The sequence below is a fragment of the Pongo pygmaeus genome, chromosome 7 (genome assembly GCF_028885625.2).
Source record: "Pongo pygmaeus isolate AG05252 chromosome 7, NHGRI_mPonPyg2-v2.0_pri, whole genome shotgun sequence".
NCBI classification, from domain to species: domain Eukaryota; kingdom Metazoa; phylum Chordata; class Mammalia; order Primates; family Hominidae; genus Pongo; species Pongo pygmaeus.
This window is the reverse complement of record NC_072380.2, coordinates 136,863,315-136,884,127: the sequence shown is the minus strand read 5'-3', so window position 1 is coordinate 136,884,127 and position 20,813 is coordinate 136,863,315. Positions and strand designations below refer to the sequence as shown.

The 20,813-nt window shown below is 40.7% G+C and overlaps 1 protein-coding gene across 1 annotated transcript in view; it reads right to left on the bottom strand.

The window, feature by feature from the left end:
* FER1L6 (fer-1 like family member 6) overlaps nucleotides 1-20,813 on the bottom strand; it is a 207,983-nt gene that overhangs the window by 35,648 nt on the left and 151,522 nt on the right. Inside the window, exons 28-34 of the mRNA XM_063669062.1 lie at nucleotides 19,434-19,556; nucleotides 18,168-18,207; nucleotides 16,511-16,626; nucleotides 15,379-15,510; nucleotides 14,342-14,467; nucleotides 9,654-9,781; nucleotides 3,603-3,773 (exon numbers count right to left, since the gene is read on the bottom strand). Of these exons, the coding sequence (XP_063525132.1) occupies nucleotides 3,603-3,773; nucleotides 9,654-9,781; nucleotides 14,342-14,467; nucleotides 15,379-15,510; nucleotides 16,511-16,626; nucleotides 18,168-18,207; nucleotides 19,434-19,556 (836 nt within the window). The remainder of the gene's footprint in view (nucleotides 1-3,602; nucleotides 3,774-9,653; nucleotides 9,782-14,341; nucleotides 14,468-15,378; nucleotides 15,511-16,510; nucleotides 16,627-18,167; nucleotides 18,208-19,433; nucleotides 19,557-20,813) is intronic.

Here is a 20,813-nt window from a genome sequence, read left to right as displayed (position 1 = left end):
TAAAAAGAAAGGATTAAAAAAGATGTAACATGCAAATGGAATATGAAAAAACAGGAGTAGGTATACTGATTATAAGACAACGTAGATTTCAAGACGAGAACTATAAAAAGAGGCAAAGAAGGTCATTATATAATGATAAAGGGGTCAATTCAGCAACAGGATATAACAGTTGCATACACACACACCCAACTGTGGAGCACCCAGATATATAAAGCAAAGAGCTAAAGACAGAGATACACCCCAATACAATAATAGCTGGAGATTTCAACACCCAACTTTCAGCACTGGGCAGATCATCCAGACAGGACACCAACCAAGAAATATTGGACATAATCGGCCCTATAGACCAAATGGACCTGATAGATGTTTACAGAACATTTCATCCAACATCTGCAGAATACACATTCTTCTCCTCAGCACATGGAATATTCTCAAGGACAGACCACACGTTAGGCCACAAAACAAGTCTTTAAATTTTTTTTTAATTGAAATTATATCAAGTATCTTCTCTGGCCACAATGCAATAAAACTCAAAATCAATAACAAGAGAATTTTGGAAACCATACAAACACATGGAAATTAAACAATATGCTCCTGAATGGCCAGTGGGACAATGAAGAAATTAAGAAAGAAATTTAAAAATTTCTTGAAACAAATGAAAATGGAAACATACCAACAACACTTATGGGACACAATGATAGTAGTACTAAGAAAGTTTATAGCAATAAGCACCCACATCAAAAAAGTAGAAAAACTTCAAATAAATAATGTAACAATATATCTTAATGAATTAGAAAATCAAGAGCAAACCAAACCCAAAATTAGTAGAAAAAGAGATAAGATTAACAAAATGAAAAGTTGGTTTTTCAAAAAGATAAACAAAATTGGCAACTCTTTAGCTAGGCTAAGAAAAATGGGAGAACTCCTAAATAAATAAAATTACAGACGATAAAGAAGACATTACAACCAATACTGCAGAAATTCAAATGATTATTAGAGGCTACTAATGATATGTTACAAATAAATTGGAAAATTTGGAAATTAGCAAATAAATTGGAAAACCTAGAAGAAATGAATGAATTCCTAGAAACATACAACCTACCAAGTTTGAACCATGGAGAAGTTCAAAACCTGAATAGATCAATAACAAGTAATGAAATTGAAGGAGACTTTTTATTACAGCTAGCAAAGACAAGCCCAGAATCCAAAGCTTCACTGCTGATTTTTACCATTTAAAGAAGAACTAATACCAATCTGAAAAACAGAAAAAGAATATACTTCCAAAGTCATTTTACAAGGCCAGTATTACCCTGAAACCAAAACCAGTCAAAGACACATCACAAAATGAAAACTATAGGCAAATATCCCTGATGAACACTGATGCAAAAATGTTCAAGAAAAAATGTCAACAAAATACTAGGAAACCAAATTCAACATCATGTAAAAATGATCATCATGATCAAGTGGAATTTATTCCAGGGATGTAATGATCATTTGACATACACAATCAATCAGTGTGATACAACATTATCAACAGAATGAAGGACACAAACCATATAATCATTTCAATTGACACTTAACAAGCATTTGATGAAATTCAACATTCCTTCATAATTTAAGAAACCCTCAAAAAACTGAGTATAGAAGGGACATAGCTCAACACAATAAAAAACATACACAACAGACCCACAGCTAGGATCATACTGAATGGGAAAACTGAAAGCCTTTTCTCTAAGATCTGAAACAAAACAAGGATGCCCACTTTCACCACTGTTATTCAACATAGAACTGGAAGCCCTAGCTAGAGCAATCAGATAAGACAAAGAAAGGGCGTCCAAATTGGAAAGAAAGAAGTTATCCTTGCGGGTAGATAATATGATCTTATATTTGAAAAACAAAACCTAAAGATTCCACAAGAAAACCATTAGAATTGATAAATTCAGTAAAGTTGCAGGATACAAAATCAAGGTACAAAAATCAGTAGCATTTCTGTATGCCAGCAGTGAACAATGTGAAAAAGTAATCCCATTTACAATAGCTACAAATAAAATACCTAGGAATAAACCTCAAGAGAGAAAAGATCTCTACAATGAAAACTATAAAACATTGGTGCAAGAAATTGAAGAGCATACAAAAAAACCAGAGATCTATTCCATGTTCATGGATTGGAAGAATCAGTATTATTAAAATGTCCATACTACCCACAGCAACCTACAGATTCAGTGAAATCTCTATCAAAGTACCAATGACATTCTTCATAGAAGTAGAAAAAACAATCTTAAATTTACATGGGACCACAAAAGACACAGAATAGCCAAAGCTATTCTAAGTGAAAAGAACAAAACTGGAGGAATCACATTACCTGACTTCAAATTATGCTACAGAGCTATAGTAACCAGAAGAGCATGGTACTGGCATAACAACAGACACATAAATCAATGGAACAGAATAGAGAACCTAGAAATAAATCTATTCATCTACAGTGAACTCATTTTCAACAAAGATGCCAAAAAGATATATTGGAGAAAGGACAGTCTCTTCAAAAAATGGTGCTGGGAAAACTGGATATCCATATGCAAAAGAATGAAAGTAGATCCCTATGTCTCACCATATGCAAAAATAAAATCAAAATGAATTAAAGACATTAGATTAAGTAAAATAAACCAGGCACAGAAAGACAAACTTTTCATGTTCTCACTTAAACACTTGAACTCATGGAGATAGAGAGTGGATGATGGTTAATGAGTACAAAAATATAGTTAGATAGAATAAGACATAGTATCTAATAGCACAACAGGGCAACTGTAGTCAATAATTTATTGTCTATTTTAAAATAACTAAGAGAGTATAATTGGATGTTTATAATATAAAGAAAGGATAAATATTTGAGGTGATGGATATCCCATTTACCCTGATGTGATTATTATGCATTATATTCATCTATCAAAATATGTCATATACCTCATATATGACATACATACATATGTCATATACCTCATATATGACATACATACATATGTCATATACCCATATATGTATATATATATTATATATATATACACACACATACACATCTATGTACCCACAAAAATTAAAAATACATTTGAAAAGAGTGAAAGTTGGGTCAGTTCTTCCTTCATTTGTAAAATGTGGATAACACCTCCAAGGGTGGTTCAGAAAACTCAGTGAGATACTCCATGTAAAGTGCTTTGTTATCAAAAGTACATGAGTGTTATAATTAGTTTGGACACTGGCATTTATATTATATTAATTATTCTTCCTCTAGCATTATTCTCTACCAGGGGAACCCTATTTCAAGGCACATCTGACTGAGTGAACACATCACATACATTTAGCTCTTGACTCTTGAAGAACCTGCCCTTGGTTCTCAATCAAAGCTGCCTCCCCAGTCATGATGACTCTCAAATGCACTGAACAGAGTCTCCCCAAGCCAGCTCTGCTGACGTGGAGCCCATTTGAGATATTAAAGCTGAGCCTGGTCTGGCCTTCCTAGAGATGGACAACTGGGATGCAGAGTCTGGAACCCTGAAGGCTACAACAGCTTCAGAATACCAAGTGTCTCCCAGGGAGAAAGAACTTACATCTCGTACTGGCTCTGCAAGCCACAGATGGCTCGGTGTTTGCTGTAGAAGCGGTTCTCCAGGTCGATCTTGGTCTCACCAATAAGGTCATCTGTGCCAATCATGTCATGGTCATAGATCAGGATGGAGAGCAGGGACTCTTTCGGGAATGTGGCTTGGATCTCAAATGACCTGCGGTCCAAGCAGAGACTTCAAGAGTCAGTAACATTTGGTGACAAAGGGAAACATTCCCAGCTTCACTTTTAGCTAGCCCGCTATTCATGTGAACTCATTAAACACTCAGCAACTCAATACTTAGCAGAGATTTTTTGGTTTAATTTTTCATTGCAGTACAAACAATTTTCAATTCTGTTATCAATTTCAAATAGCCAATAATCTCCCCTTTTCATGGGCCACATCTTGTAGTCTTCAACTAGGGTGACAGCATGATGGAGAGGAAAAACTTTGGATTTTGGTTTCAAACAGGACTGATTTTTAATTTTGGTTTTGAATCTGCAACTTCCTGATTGTAAAACTTTGGGAAATTTATTGAATTCCTCTTAGCCTCCATATTATAAATGAGTATATATGTCTTCTTTATAATTTGGCATGGGGTTTAAATGCAATATTGTTTCTATAAAACACATATTTTACTTTCAGGCATTCAACTGGTGCCCAATACATTGCCATTCCCCTTCCCCTCCATTGTTGCTTTATCAACAAGTGCTAGCTACATTTATTTTAAATGAAAACCTTATCAAGGATGAAAAATTATAAAAACATAGAATTGCAAGACCAAAGTGTTGTCTCTACAAGACTATGAGCCCCTTGAGAATAGGGACCTGCCTTTTTTTTTTTTTTTGGTCCCTGCATTGCTGGAGCCTGCACTTGACCTGCAGAAAGTGCACATAAAATAAATATTTCCGTGAACTGTAAGAGATCTCAGAAATCACCATATCCAATCCCTTCATTTTACAGATAAGGAAATTGAAATCTGGAGAACACTAGCAACTTGCCTAAGATCATCAATCAGGCCAATCTGAGATAAGTGCCAGGTTCCTAATTCCTAGCTTGGTGCTCCTTCCATGAAACCACACCAATGCAAGGTGTCTCAAGGAACATTAATGCTGTCGGATTTTCTGTGATGATAAATTACCCAATGCTACCGCATTGGGACTGGTACCTGAAAATTAAATGTTAAGCAAAACTCTGCGTTATAGACTGTCTGCTCTGGTACAGGATGAGCTGGGCTGGGAGCGATGGACAAAGAGGAGGGGGAGGAAGGAGAATGCGAGCCCATTATTTCCCTGCATGTCCACAGGGCTGTCTGGGCTGCTGCCCTCATGGTCAGATCCACTTAGCCCTGACACTCCCCAGTGAAGCAGGCACAGCAACTGCAGCATGCTCAAGCCAATTAACCCTCCTCAGAGAGAAAAAAGCAGAGACGCTGGACAGCTCCAGTGACTGTAACTGACAGAAGTGGCTCTAGCAGGCCAGGGATATGGTTGTGTGGGAAAGAAATCCATATGTCTTCCATCTGAAGGCATAGTATTTCCTGCCTGAGCTCCAAGATTTACATTCTAAACTGTAATTGATATTCTGCAGGTGCGTCACAAGGAAGCCTCCAGCCATGTGCCCCTGAGCCATCACCATTACTGTCACTGGAAGGACTTATTAAGGGCTTAACTGCTGCTGGCAACCATGACAGAAGACTTAATCACCCTGGCCCATCTCCCCAAGCTGTGGGCCCACATATTAATCTCATCTAAATTTTAAACGGAGCTGTCAATAAAAGTTACCAAAAACAGGGCTGGGAGTGGTGGCTCGCGCCTATAATCCCAGCATTTTGGGAGGCCGAGGCGGGTGGATCACTTGAGGCCAGGAGTTCTAGACAAGCCTGGCCAATATGGTGAAACCCTATCTCTACTAAAAATACAAAAATTAGCCCGGCATGGTCGCGGGCGCCTGTAGTCCCAGCTACTTGGGAGGCTGAGGCAGGAGAACAGCTTGAACCCGGCAGGTGGAGGTTGCAGTGAGCCAAGATCGCGCCACTGCACTCCAGCCTGGGCGACAAGAGCAAAACTCCATCTCAAAAAAAAAAGTTACCAAAAACAGCCCACTATGGTTGAACTTCCAGTCACCCAGGGAAAACTTAGCCTTATACTAACTTGTGTCAATGAGGTACTATCCCTAGATGCAAGGGTGGTTTGGGAAAACAGAATGCATCATGAAATGGGCCAAAACTGAGATGGTGAAAGCATGAAGAGCCTCTGAGCTTCAGAGGAACGATGTTCCATTGTTCATTTGGTCATTCATTCATTCTTTAATTTATTCATTCGTTCATTCAGCATTTATTGTGTGTCTACCACGTGCCAGGCACTGCGGATTTTAAGAGGTAGGTAAAACAATTTCTTTCCAGTGGGGAAGGCAAATAAGAATATGGCTAAATCAAGTGGCAGGAGTTCCAACAGAGTTATGGGCAGGGTGTCACTAGTACACCTGTCTGGGGAGGGGTGACAGCAGAAGGTTTCACAGAGATGACTCTTTGGCTGAGCCTTGAGTGCAGATGGGAGTTCTCCCTGCTCCAGATCTGCAGAACTTCTAATCTTAGCCATTTTCCCAACCAGGTCAAGCTCTCCGATTATACAGACTCAAAGGCCCCTGTACCTCTCCCTTATAGCATTCATCATATAGGCAGTTTTATATCTGCCTGATTTTTTTTTTTATTCCTTGCCTCCTCCATAAGGGCATAGGTTCCATGGAAACAGGGTCATGCAACCTTTATACCTCTCCAGTAGCTGGCACATAGTCTATCACCAAAATGACGACCTGATTGGAAAGAAAAAACATTTGCAATCTACTCACACGGTGACGGTCAGTTTCATGTGTCTACTTGACTATAGTCTCCAGTTATTCAATCAAACACTAATCCAGGTGTTGCTATGGTGGTATTTTGTAGATGTAATTAACATCCACAATTAGTTGACTTTAATTGAAGAAGATTCTCCTTGATAATCTAAGTAGGCTTTAACCAGTTGAAAATGCTTAAGAGCAAAAACAATAATCTCATAATAAAGAGCAAAAGCAGTATATATTGCTATGGGTTGAATTGTTTCTCCACCAAAAGATAAGTTGAAGCTCCAGATCCAGCACCTCAAAATCTGATCATATTTGGAAGTGAGGTCTTAATAGAGGTAATAGAGCTATAATGAGGTCATTAGGATGGGCTCTAATGCAATACGACTGGTGTCCCTGTAAAGAGGAAAACTTGGCACAGAGACAGATGTGCTCAGAGGGAAGATGATGTGGAGAGACACAGGGAGCAGGCCATGTGGAGATGAAGGCTGATATTGGAGCAATGCATCTACCAGCCAGGGAGCACCAGAGATTGCCAGCAGATCACCAGAAGCTGGGAGGGAGGCAGGGAATAGAGGCTCCCTTGCAGCCCAGAACATCACACTTTCAGTATCCCAAACTGTGAGAATGAATTTCTGTTGTTTCAGCCACCCAGTTTATGGTACTTTGTTAAGGAAGCCCTGGGAAATTCTCTCTCTCTCCTCTGCTAGGTCCCTTCCTGTGGTGGAACCTGGATTGATACCCATAGTTCCTGCCACATCACGCCCTCCCTACACTCTGGACTTTGCAGGGCAAAGAACACCCATCCCTTCCCACCCCCTCAACAATCCCAAGAGGGTCTTATGCCTTCCCAGGGTCTTCACAGGACTTGCAGCAGCCTATTGTAATCACGCATTTATTTGATGTTCTCTCAATATTCATGGGCACCTTGAAGGTACAGACTCTGGCTTGGTCCTCACTGTGTCCCAGCACTTAGCAGTGTGCCTGACACATGGTGGATTCCCAGTAATTGTGAGGAATAAATGAAGTTCTGCAGGTGGACAAGAAAAGGAAAGGCATGTCATGGTGAGGGCATAGCAAGGACAAAGTCCTGCAGATGTGAATGAGTAAGGGGAGGTCGAGCTGGTTTATAAACCCATTAGGATCTCATCATTTTGTTTTATGGTTAATTATCAAGGTGGTGGAGACAATGGCAAACATTCTGGGAAACCATAAGAGCCATGAGGAAGAAACTGTCAAAGCCTACAGACATGCACCATATCAAGATGATGTGGAGATAGGGCCCCATTAAATCCCACTGACAACTGACTGGCATTTTGTTCATCTGGCCACCCACCCACCCATCCATCCATCCATCTGTTCATTCCACAAATGCATATTGTGCACCTGCTCTGTGCCAGGCCCTGTCCTAGGTGCTGGGGATGTGGCATTAACCAGACTAGGCTAAGTCCCTGCTCAAATACTTCTTACATTCTAGTGGGGGAGATGGGAGATGGCCAATAAACCCATAAACATCTAATCCATGTCAGAGGCTACGAAGAAAGGTAAAGCAACGCAAGATACCAGGGCACCAGGGGTTGGAGGCTGTGACACCCTTACACCGATACTGAGGCACTGAAGTTATGAGGAAGGATTCCGCAGACCCTGGCTCAGGCACAAGAACCCTCTACTCTTCCTGCTGGAACACTGAGGGATTGTGCTGGAAACTTTTGTTCCTAAGTAAAAATTAAACACATATCTAACAAAACATCCACATCTGGAGAAATTTTGGATGAGGTGCTGCAATGTCAGAGGCAGGAGGGAACATTGACTTCATCATCCTCTTGTTTGCCATGGCCATATAGCACGGATAGTAAAACAAGACTAGTTCATGGCTCTGTGGTGAAAGTAGCTCATAAAATGTGCCTGCCAAGCGGTTGTCACACTGAAGCACTAGTTACATAAGTGGTAGGTGATGATAAAGGTCATCTCTGGATGAGGGAAGAGAGGGTGTTTCCCCAGCACTGTCATTCTCATTAATCTGGACAGGCAAGATCATTTATTGCCCTCATTTCCTCAGGAGCAATAAAATGTAAGAGGCTAGTGCTGATTAAATGTCAGAGGCTCCAAAGTGATCACAGATGTGTAAACGAATTTAAATGGAGCCAATGGAGATTTTATCCCATGTTCCTGCTTACTCAAGATAAAAGAAATTAAACACACTAAAGATGTATCCATTGCTACAATAATTACTAAGGTGGGGAGCAAGGGAGCTAATGTGTTCTGAGTGTCAATTGTGTGCTGGCATAGGCAATGTGATGTGCTAGGTGCTTTACACATTTAATCTTCTAAAGGAATATGAGAGTCAGGTGTCACTGTTGCTGCTTTGCAGGTCAGGAAAACTTTGGAACAGAGAGGTTAAGCCATCTGCATAAGGTTGTAGATCTTGTATGTAGCAGAGTGAAACCCAGGCCACCTTGATTCCAGAGTGAATGACAGACAGGTGCACAAACTCAAACAGGGAACACCAATGCTTAGCACATCGTATTGGAGGATCAGTGAGCATGGCAGGATTGCTGTGAGCTGGCGAATGCCTAGTCCCCTTACACAAATGCAATAGCTTTTAACACTTTACAGGAAAACAAAGTACAACTTGAGGACAAAGTTCAACTCTTCGACCTCAGGGGTCACCTCAAATGAACCACAAAATAATATGATGGAAAAATCCCTTTAGTAGGAGACAAAAGACTAAACTTCTGGCCCATTATCCTCCAATTGTGTCATCTGAACTTGAATATGTTTCTTGACCTCCCTAGACCTTGGCTGCCTTGTTTATAAAAAGGAAATCTCTGCTCTGTTCAAAAGCACAAGGCTGAATCCAATGACCCTGCAAGATGCCTATTAAATCTAAAATCCAGAAAATTGTAATTAGAAAGCTGTGGGTATATATTTCTCTACTTAAGTTCACAAAAAAAGAAAAAGAAAAAAATTACAATAAAGAAAGCTATGGTTAAGAAGATCACCAAGTACCACCAAATTCCTCAGGGGACCATGAAATAATTCAACCCTGCTCCGTGGATGTAGGTTTTGTTGGTTATTACCAAGAGCAGAAGCCAGTATTTAACCTCCTGGCACCATTTCACCCAGGAACACAAACATACACACACCATCCCCACAGAAACACAGCAGGAGCAAATGCAGAAAGGACAATAAAACACAGCCCAGATGGCCACTGACCTTCCAAATACTGGGTTCAGTTGTTTGGGGATGTATTTATCCCGGTCTTTGATTTCTGTCTTGCCAAGCTTAATCACAATGTAGGGATCTGATTTGCCATCTGGATCAGCTGGACTAAGATTAAATGCCTGGAAAGGAAAAAGAAAATGTCTTTGGTTCAATAGCTCTCAATATTGGTTGTACACTGGGATTACCTTGGTGCTTTCAAAAATACTAATGCCTGACTTCTGTCTCTAGATAGTCTGATTTAATGGGCCAGGGCTTTGGGGCTTTTGAAAAACTCCCTAGATAATTCTAGTGTGCAGCCAAGGTTAAGAGCCACTACTTTAGCATCTACATTTTGCTGTTAAAAAGAAAAATTATTGGCTTTGCCCAAGTGCAACTTTCTCTGGAGTCATCTCCTCAGTGGAAAGAAGCTCTTGGCACAGAAAAATGAGAAAAATGCTGGACCAGGAGGCAGAAGGCATGAGTTTGAGTTCTAGTTCTACAGTCACGCACCGCTTAATGATGTCTTGGTCGAGGACTGACCACGTGTACGATGGCAGTCCTATAAAATTATAATGGAGCTGAAAAATTCCTATGATCTAGTGACATATCTGTTGCAGCGTTGTAGTGCAACACATCACTCGCATGTTTGTGGTGATGCTATAAACAAACCTGTGCTAACAGTCATGTAAAAGTATACAATCATGTACAGTATATAATACTTGACAATGACAATAAATGATGTTACTGGTTTATGTATTTACTATACTTTTTAGTCTTTAGAGTGTACTTTTTCTATTTATTGAAAAAAGTTAACTGTAAAACATCCTCAGGCAGGTCCATCAGAAGGCATCCAGACAAAGGTGTTATTATAAACGATGACAGCTCCATGCGTGTTAGTGCCCTTGAAGACCTTCCAGTGGGACAAGATGTGGAGGTAGAAGACAGTGATATTGATGATCCTGACCCTGTGTAGGCCTAGGCTAATGTGTGTTTGTTTTAGTTTTTCACAACAAAGTTTAAAAAATAAAACAATTTTAAAATAGAAAAAACCTTCTCGACTAAGGATATCAAGAACATATTTGTGTACAGCTGAACAATGTGTTCGTGTTTTAAGCTAAATGTTGTCTTGAGCAGAGTCAAAAGTTAAAAAAACTTAAAAGTTTATAAAGTAAAAAAGTTATAGTAAGCTAACTTATTATTGAATAAGGAAAAAATATGTCTTATCAATTTAGTGTAGCCTAAGGGTACAGTGTTTCTAAACTCTACAGTAGCAGACAGTAACATCCTAGGCCTTCACATTCACTCACCACTCACTCAGTGACTCACCCAGAGAATCTTCCAGTCTGGCAAGCTCCATTCATGGTAAGTGCCCTAGACAGGTGTACCATTTTTTTCAAATCTTTTATACGTATTTTTACTCTACCTTTTCTATGTTTAGATACACAAATACCATTGTGTTATAATTGCCTACAGTAGTCTATACAGTAATGTGCTATACAGGTTTATAGCATAGGAGTGCAATAGGCTATACTATCATGTAGGAGGCCATACCATCTAGGTTTGTGTAAATACATTATGACACTTGCACAGGACTGAAACAGCCTAACAACACATTTCTGAGAATGTATTCCCTTCGTTAAAAGACACATGACTATATTTCTTTTTTTTTCTTTTTTTTAGACAGTATCTTGCTCTGTCACCTAGGCTGGAGTACAGTGGCACAGTCTTGGCTCACTGCAACTTATGCCTCCCAGGCTCAAGTGATCCTCCCACCTCAGCCTCCCAAGCAGCTAGAACTACAGGCGTGAGCCACCACACCCCCACTAATTTTTGTATCAGAGATGCGGTTTCACCATGTTGCCCAGGCTGGTCTCAAACTCCTGAGCTCAAGCAGTCTGCCCATCTTGGCTTCCCAAAGTGCTGGGATTACAGGCATGAGCCACCGCACGTGGCCTGACTACATTTCTAAGTAGTGTGTGATATTGGGCAAGTCATGTTGTCTCTCTGAGATCTATCTGTAAAATCATGGGGTGGACCTGAAGGCCCTTCCCAGAACTAATGGTCTCTGAATCCGTGACCCTATGATTCTTGCATTTAGCACTGATCAGTTGAATGATGATCTTTTCTGAGAGTAAAGTCTGATTCTAGACAACCTAGACAGGCCTTAAACTGTCAAAAGCAAATACTTTCTAAGGAAAGGCCAGAGTTGGAGGATGGTAAGAAATGGTATCAAAAAGATGGAGAAACTCTGCAGCAATGAAAGCTGAGAAACAATTCCATATTTAGGACTCTATCCTGTAGATAGAATAAGGTGAGCCTATAAAGCTGTATGTTCAAGGATGTTCACCAGAACACTGTTTAATAGCCAAACATTATAAGCAACCTATTTGTTGATTACTTGGGAAGAAACACAATGCAAAGCAGTCCTTCCCATTTCTTCTTGTCACATCAGCCAATTTTAATTCTTTACAAAGCAGTTATCTCTGACACAAATCCTGTTAATTTATTTGTTCCTTTGTTTATTTTATATCTTCCTAATTCCCACATCACTCTCAACTAGTATGTAATCTCCATGAGAGCAAGGGCACTGTTTATCTTGTTCATTACTTTACCTCTAGGACATAGAACAGGGTCTTAATATTTGTTGGATAAATAAATGAATACATTTATTCAAGAAAATGCTATACAGCTACTAAAAGGAATGAAGACCTGTACATACTAATCTAGAAAAAAATGGCCAATCTATCCTGTTAAGTAAGGAAAAAAAGAGGTGGGGAAATTTGATTTCTTTCTTTATGTGAGTTTTAAGTAGTTTTTTTTTTACTTGTTAGTGTTCTTTTAATTAAAAGATTTGAGAATTTATTTAATTAATTAGTACGAGAGCAAACTACACATAATCAAACTACTAGAAATATCAATGAAAAGTATTGACTGTCCATAACTGTAGTGAATTTACCTAGGACTGCCATCTTCTGACTTCCTGTTTGTTCAAGTCACTCCCGTTCTCAAGTTCCAGCCCAAGGCCTTCCTCCCCCATGCTACCTCCTGGACAGAAACCTGATCTGTTGTTTATCTGGCCTTTGCCTAGAAGGTACTAAACACATAAAAGGTGTGCAGTGGATATTTTCTGAATGAATACACGAATAAGAAAACGGATCTTCTCCAATCTCTGTAGTTCACAGAAATTCTTCCCTCTCCTTCCTACTGTTCATACTATTTCTGGATTCCCCAAACTGTATCTTAGAGAACTGTAGCTCTGTGAGCTTTTCAGTAGGGGGGAAAAAGGTATGAGGCAAAAGTTTAGAAAATGCTCTTCAAGATTACTAAATAGGTTTATTTGCTTCTGAAATTCTCAGAGCCTTGAATGTGCTAATGAGCTTTGTGAATCTCAAAGGCTAGAGAAGGACATATGTGCTATTTCTCAAATTTATTTGAACATACGTTCTATTTCCTAAGGAATGCCCATTTCTCCCAAAACACAAGTGACTTCCTGAATGAAATTTTGAAAAGGTTAGTCTAAAGCATCCTGAGGGTGGTGTTTCATGTTGACTACCCAACATTGTCAGTGACTCTAAGTTCTTCTCATCTTTCCAACTACACTGTAACTTCCCTGAAGGCAGAGACTATGTTCTTTTCATCACAACATCCCTGGCACATGGTGGTTGTGGTGATGATACAGAGGATGATGAAGGAAACCTGAGAAGTGCATGATGGAAGAACATTTATTTCTCCCTTAGCATTAAAGGATAATTCATTTTTATTTTATGTTACATTTATATTTCTTTGAAAGAATGTAGGCAATGGAAGCAAATGGTTGATATAAAATAAGAGCATTATAATGAAATACAATTACAAAAACCACATCCAAGGTCAGGAGATTAAAGCAAATCCATGAACCATTGGGGTTCATACAGTTGCTTTGATCGAGCATCAAATTTGGCCTGAGCTTCTGCTAATGAGGCCGAAAAGTTTCATAATCAAAGTTTTGTGCTGTCATTATCAGAAAGAGGGAAGCTTAGAGGAGTTAACATCTTTCTTGGAAATACATTCAAAGTGAAATTTCCTACTGCAATAGTGCAGAGGCATGGTTGTGGGAGGAGAATTTCACAGTAACTGCTGCCCTGTTCTGCCTTGGTTCTTCCCCCTAACTGTCTTTCCTGTGGTTTCTGCTTCCCTCCTATTTGGTTCCCTCTCCTGACATAGGCAACCACAGGGAGCAGACAAAACTACACAGACAGAACAGTCCTATATGCTCAGAAAAGCCATAACATGTCTGTTTTGCCAGCCTAACTTCATACCCCCATATGTTGAACCCCTAACTCCTAAGGTGACTGTAGTTGGAGACATAGCTTTAGGGAGGTAATTAAGGTTAAATGAGGTCATAGTGGTGCTGCTCTAATATGACAGGGCTAGTGTCTTTATAGGAAGAGGAGGGGATATCAGAGCTCGCTCTCTCCCTATATACACGTGCACAGAGGAAAGGTCGTGTGAGGACACAGCAAGAAGGCAGCCATCCACAAGCCAGCAAGAGAGGCCTCACAAGACACCAACCCTGGTAGCAACTTGATTATAGACTTATGGCATTCAGAACTGTAGGAAAGTAAATTTCTGTTGTTTAAGCCTCCCAGTCTGCCATATATTTTGTTATGGCAGCCTAGGCAGATAAATACACCCCTTCAGAGCAAACAAGGATGGCTCACCGCAACAATGTATACTCTGATCAGCACTGTGACAGGGTGATTGGGCGGAATCCCTTGCTGGATTCTCAGCTGCCCGCTGTCCTCAGAGCTAGAATCCTGGGGGCTTTTGTAGATGCAGAAGGAGCCCTGGAACCACAAAACGCAACCCATTGAAATGAGATGGTCATATGTCCCACCAAAACCCACAGAGAGCACAGTGCTGGGAAAATGAGCACAGCTTGGGAATCTGCAGGACCTGGGTTGGTGCTAAACTTGCCAGTTGGGTATCCTTGGGCAATTTATGTAGCCTGCTTGCATCTGAGCTTCCTCATGGTACACCAGTGAATTGGCATTGTACATTAACACCCCCTTCACAGGACTGTTATATGAGGAACAGAACAGATGGGACACCAAGTGCCTTTTACATGTGGGGTGCTATGCTAGTGCTTCCCCCATTATCTTGTTCAATCCTGACTGCAGTATTCCTATTTCCAGACATAGCAATTGAGGCTTAGGCAGGTAAAGCACTTTGTTCCAGATCACACAGCTGGTTAATACTATAACTAGGATTTGAATCCAGATGGGCAAACTGTAATACCTGTGCTATTTCCAACATAGCATGCTGCATAGAAAGGGCCCAGCTTGTAGTATGTTTATAGTGAATTCTGGCTACTACTTTGTGATGTTCACACTGTAAGTCTGCCAGATGAAGGGCTTGTGTTGCTTGATTAGTTTAATTGTCCAACTGGTAGGCTTGCATAAATCACATATTTGGTAGGCCAGGGGTGGAGAGAACAAAGTAAAGTTCAGTGTTCCTCTCAGGTAATGACTCTGTCTCCTTATTTTTCACCAGACTGAGCTCCAATCCACTGGTCACAAGCCAAAAATATCTTAAAAGACTAGGGCTAGGTTTTGTGGAGTTCTAGAGAGGGCCTTGAGTAAAAATTAAGGATTTTCGCTACACACATCCCACACCACAATTCCATTAACAGAATTGAGTAATACCTGACATTTATGGACAGGGAGAGCCAAATGAAAGGATTAACAATGGAACCTGCCTTAAATTTTCCTATGACTCGGTCTCCATCAAGACCATGGTCATCTTCTGTAGACTTGCCTCTGAAGAGCTCAAAAGTTTTCACCCAGTCTTCGAAATTGTTGAATTCACTCTCGAGATCACCATCATATATCTTTAGGGAAAAGGGAGAAGATTGTGCTAAGAGGAAGGAAAGCTCAGGATTGATTTAATGAGAAATGCCAAGATTCTCCAAAACCAGCCTTGATACATGCCCCTTGGGAAAATCTGAGGCCATTGGTAATTTATCTTCAGCAAGATAAGGAACATGGATTGGCTCAGCACTCCTGAAACTACTACTATGAATTTTATGAAATGTTTTGATGAGCTTTTAAATTCCAAAAAGTATAGGTTAAATTAAAAAATTGTAATATATAAGTATAGATACAACAAAACTTTTAGAGCTAGTTGATGCCATTGGTTGTTGGATATAGACTATAATACTTTGAGGAGATTCAAATCAATAATATTCATTAAATAGCTAATTCTTAACACATATAAGGTGATGGAATATTTGTTTTTATTGTAATGCATATAGACATGAAGTTTCCAAGTGGAAAATTATATATATGCTTTGGAAATGCAAAATTGAGTTGAGTTTTAGGTTTGGTAGTATAATTTGCTTATTCAACTTTCCTATATAAATTGCTTACCCAAATTGGTTATCTATGTATATAATTTTCACCATTCAAATTTTCATAGCCATCAATATACCTCTAGCTAATACCCTCTAACTAATGCTAAGATTGGCCTAATGGAGCTGACTTCAGTTGGAGTTAAATCTCCTGCTGCCTTGAGTGTGTACACATTTGCATGATGATGACAAGCACCTAGAGATGAGCCAAGGGGAGCTCAAATGCTGTAGATTACTTTGTAAGGTCCACATTAAACAATTTAAGTTATGCCCCTTCTCAATATGAGGGTATAGGAAATGGAAAATGAACAAGCTTCCTGTCTTGGCTTAAATGCACGTCAAAGTTTACTTCTCTACATCGGTGACAATGAAGACAAAATGTCAAACAAAGGCATGACTAGAGTTGACCAAAGCACTAGCAGAACCTCATTGCTGAACATCCCTCCCCATCCATGGCAAAGATGCCTGTGTCCCCACATACCTGCAAGACGGCCAGGTTGGGGATTCCATCATCTTTGGGTTTCTTCTTGAGCATTTTGTCTTTCTTCTTCTTTGGCCCATCTTCTATATCTACTACTACCTCATCTGGCTTTGCCTCTGTGGATATTCAGCAGAAATTAGATTTCTCATGGTGGTTGAGATGAGAAGGAACAAAGCCAAGCTCCTTCTTTCCTTTTGCTGACATGTCTTATGTTGTGACCCTTCAGAAATAGTAACTTGTGGCCAGGCACGGTGGCTCACACCTGTAATCCCAGCACTTTGGGAGGCCGAGGCGGGCAGATCACGAGGTCAGGAGATGGAGACCATCCTGGCTAACACGGTGAAACCCCATCTCTACTAAAAATACAAAAAATTAGCCGGGCATGGTGGCAGGCACCCGTAGTCCCAGCTACTCGGGAGGCTGAGGCAGGAGAATGGTGTGAACCCAGGAGGCAGAGCTTGCAGTGAGCCAAGATTGCGCCACTGCACTCCACTGCACTGGGCGACACAGCAAGACTCCGTCTCGAAAAAAAAGAAATAGTAACTTGTGATCCATCTTTTTAAAAAGAAATAGTAACTTTTTGCTGTAGGATTGTTACATACAGTCTGTACAGTGCCTGACTGCAGGGCACCCCATGCACATATAAATCCAACGTCAGTGGATCCCCTAGAGCTGAGCAATAGGAATAGGGCAATGGCCCTAATCTATGGGCCAATGGGTTACAGTACATGTAAGAACTCATTAAACTAGGCAAGAGAGAATAATTTGCCCATTCACCCAACTAGCAAAGAACAGACTCAGAACTTGGACCAACTCCAAAGCTTTTTGGAGTCACACTCTCTCAGATCCGTTAAGGGACTTGAGATACATCTAGTTCAATATGAGGGTCAAATATCCTAAGGGTCTTGTGCAAAGTTGTTAGGGGGATTACTCAGTAATTTTTTAGCAGCAGGATCTGCAGGGGAGAAACCACCTGATACGGACTGTAGCTCTGTTATTTTCTAGCTGTGTAACGTTGGACAAATTACTTGACCTCTTTGTACCTCTCTTTCATCATTTGCAAGGTGAAGATACTATTTCCTGTGACATGGGGTTGGTCTTAGAATTACATGTGCTAATTAGGAGTGGTCTGAGAACTGAGCCGGGCTCTAGTTTTTCCACTTCTATCATCGTCAAATGAAACAACATTGGCTGCTTAACGTTACAGTTGTATTTAGGCTGAGACCTACTGTTGGCTTGAATTGAGTTTGTGGTCATTTGAAATCTGACTTTCTGCCAAACAAGATCTATCCAATCCTGTAGACTGAGTTTTGGAACTCACCTCTAATAAAATTTATCATGTTGATTTTGGCCAGTCATCCAGATTGCTTCTATTTTTATTCTGTAGTTTCTACATTAAGACTGTCAACATAGGAACTTGAGCCAAAGGGTCCATTCCAGCACTGAACTGAATTCAGAAGAACTGAGATCTGGTTCCAGCCCAGCACCAAGAGCTACATGACCACATTTTAAAGTGCTGTCATCTTCCCAAAATTGTTTCTAAACTCGGGAAAGGAGGGAGTTGAGCTCTAATACACCTCCCGTGGCTTCCATTTTCCAGTTTTCTCGTAACAATGGCCCTATGCTATGGACAAATGTGCTCAGAATAACTGCTTACCTGTATTGCCTTTTTTTCCCTTGGGATTTCTCTCCTTTGCCTTTGAAAAAGGAGGAGACAATATTATTGACACCGCAATACTTGATTTATTAATTCTGACTGCTAACAATTATCTCAGCCCTCTGCATTCCCAGAGACACTATTTTAAAAGAGTATTCAAACAGTCTCTAAGCAGTTCCCCAAAATGAAGCCGCACTGTAAAGATCTGGGGGTTAAGCCCAATAGGATGCCCTATCTTAGAAAAGAGGTATCCGCACATCCAAGAAAAGTGTGATCAAACTATAGACATCTTTGTCCCTTATATGCAGTACCCTCTCAGCCATGAGGCAAGCAAACTATCTCCCCAATATTTTTCCACCTCCCTGGAGCATCTCCCTCATCTGCACCATGAGTTGTGTCTGTTGGCGTGTCTGGTCTTTGGGATGGTACCATAGGTTGGGGAGGTTAGCAGAGAAAGGGGAAAGAGCTGAGTTCTCACGGGAAGTGATAGTGTCCATTGCAGCAAAAGGAGGGAGGTTGGAGGCAGGGACTAACATTTGCTTTTTCGGTATATATCAATATTTGAGAAATAGTCCTAGATGCAACCATAGCCTTTCCAAACTGAAGAAGCAGAAGCACATTCAATTAAATATAACATCGGAGTAATTTTTCTTCCCTTTCGTACTCAGGGGTGAGAAATCTTACCATATCCAGTTGCTGAGCTTTTGCCGGACTCTCCAGGCCTACTCCCCACTGGCTCTCCAGCTTTATAACTAGATCTGTCTCATTCCATGGACATGAGGCCCTGCTCTTGCTATGTAAATCCACTTATAATAGTATTTCCTAAGGCCAAGACCTCTGCCTTTGATAATTTCCCATGTGAACTTAGAATCCTGCTGAAGACTTGGGATCCTTACACTAGGGTATCTCCTGAGGCCCCAATCATTGATGCCCACCTGTCCAGAGACCCCATTTCTCCCTGCTGGACCCCCCTGAGTCTGGCTGGGGGGGCAGATCCTCCTGATACCATGCTAGACTGAACATCCTTCCAGTATTTACAGCAGAGCTTATGTCCTAGGGCCAGCTACAGCCAAAAAGTAGGAATTTTGTAATTCAGGATCTCTGGTTCTTCCAGGCTTTTTACCCTTCTGCAGTTAACAGAACCACACCTGAGTAGGGTCTATGTATAGTGGCATTTAAAAGGAGGTTATGTAGGACTCAGGGTAGGAGAAGGTGCTGTGTTTTCTTATTGAGTCTCTTGACTGCCACAGGTAGGAGAGACTCTACCTTCTGGGCTTTCTTCAGGGAGGCATAATACTTAGACCACCAGTCAATCACGTTTTCAGCAGATTCATCCGCTATGGTCCTCTTTCTCCTCTTAGTGGACCTCCGGGAAGGCTTCCTGGGATCCTGGCAAGGGATGAGGGAATGGGTTATTAGTTCAACCTTATTTGGCTGTATCCTGATGGTCAACCGGCTTGTGACGAAGAAAACATTTAGGTGTACACTGGAAAACACACAGAGGTATCCACTGGTTTTGTCATAGCAGCTCTCTGTATCACTTCCACAAATGAAAGTTCAAGAATCTATTCATTCATTCATTCATTTAGCATTTATTGAGCATATGTGAGATACTGTTTTTGACATTAAGGATGTGTGGAGAATTAGACACAGTCCTACACTGGATATAGTACAGAAGCTAGGCATGCAACAAATGAGAACTAGACTATATGAGGCAATGCAGTATAGCAGAAAAGGCATTAGCTTCATACAGACCTGGGTAATAAATCATTAAGCAATTAATATAAATGTTGTAATTCTCAGTTTCCTCAATTAGGGACAATAATACCCACAACTGTTCTGAGGATCAAGTACATAATTTAGGCAATTCTTTGGTGTCATTTCTGATTTGAATGGGTACAAGTAAATGACTTCTATCACATAATTGATGGGGTGGCAGGAGAGGGAGTGATAGACATGTGGCAGAAAGGTGGCATTCGTGGGAGAAGACGGGTGTCCTGCTGGAGCCTATGAATGCAGCACTCATCACGCATTCATCTTCCATTCACTCGCCAAGTCATCTCTTGAGTCGTACTATGACCCAGGCACTCTATCGATTGCAGGGGATATGGAAATGTTGAAAAATTATCTCTTCTCTGCTGAGGCTCACAATTTTATGATAAATCTGAGATGAACACTGAATGATGAACACTGAATCCGAGAAGTCAACAGAAAGTCACAGGTGCAATGCTAGGGGAATGCAGCAAACCTGGTAAGGCATCACAGAGGGTCGCTGACCATGGATGAAATGAGAGCAGCCCGTGCAAATGTCCATGCATCTATCTCACTTTTCCACTCTTCTTTTTATTTCAGACTTTACCATTTGCTGGGCAGGCTGTTCCTTAAGAGCTTCTTTTTTTTTTTTTTTTTTTTGAGATGGAGGCTCGCTCTGTTGCCCAGGCTGGAATGCAGTGGCATGATCTCGGCTCACTGCAGCCTCCACCTCCCAGGCTCAAGTGATTCTCCTGCCTCAGCCTCTGGAGTAGCTGGGATTACAGGTGAGTGCCACCACACCTGGCTAATTTTTTTTTTTTTTCAGTAGAGATGGAGTTACACCATGTTGGCCAGGCTGGTCTTGAACTCCTGGCCTCGAGTGATCTGCTCACC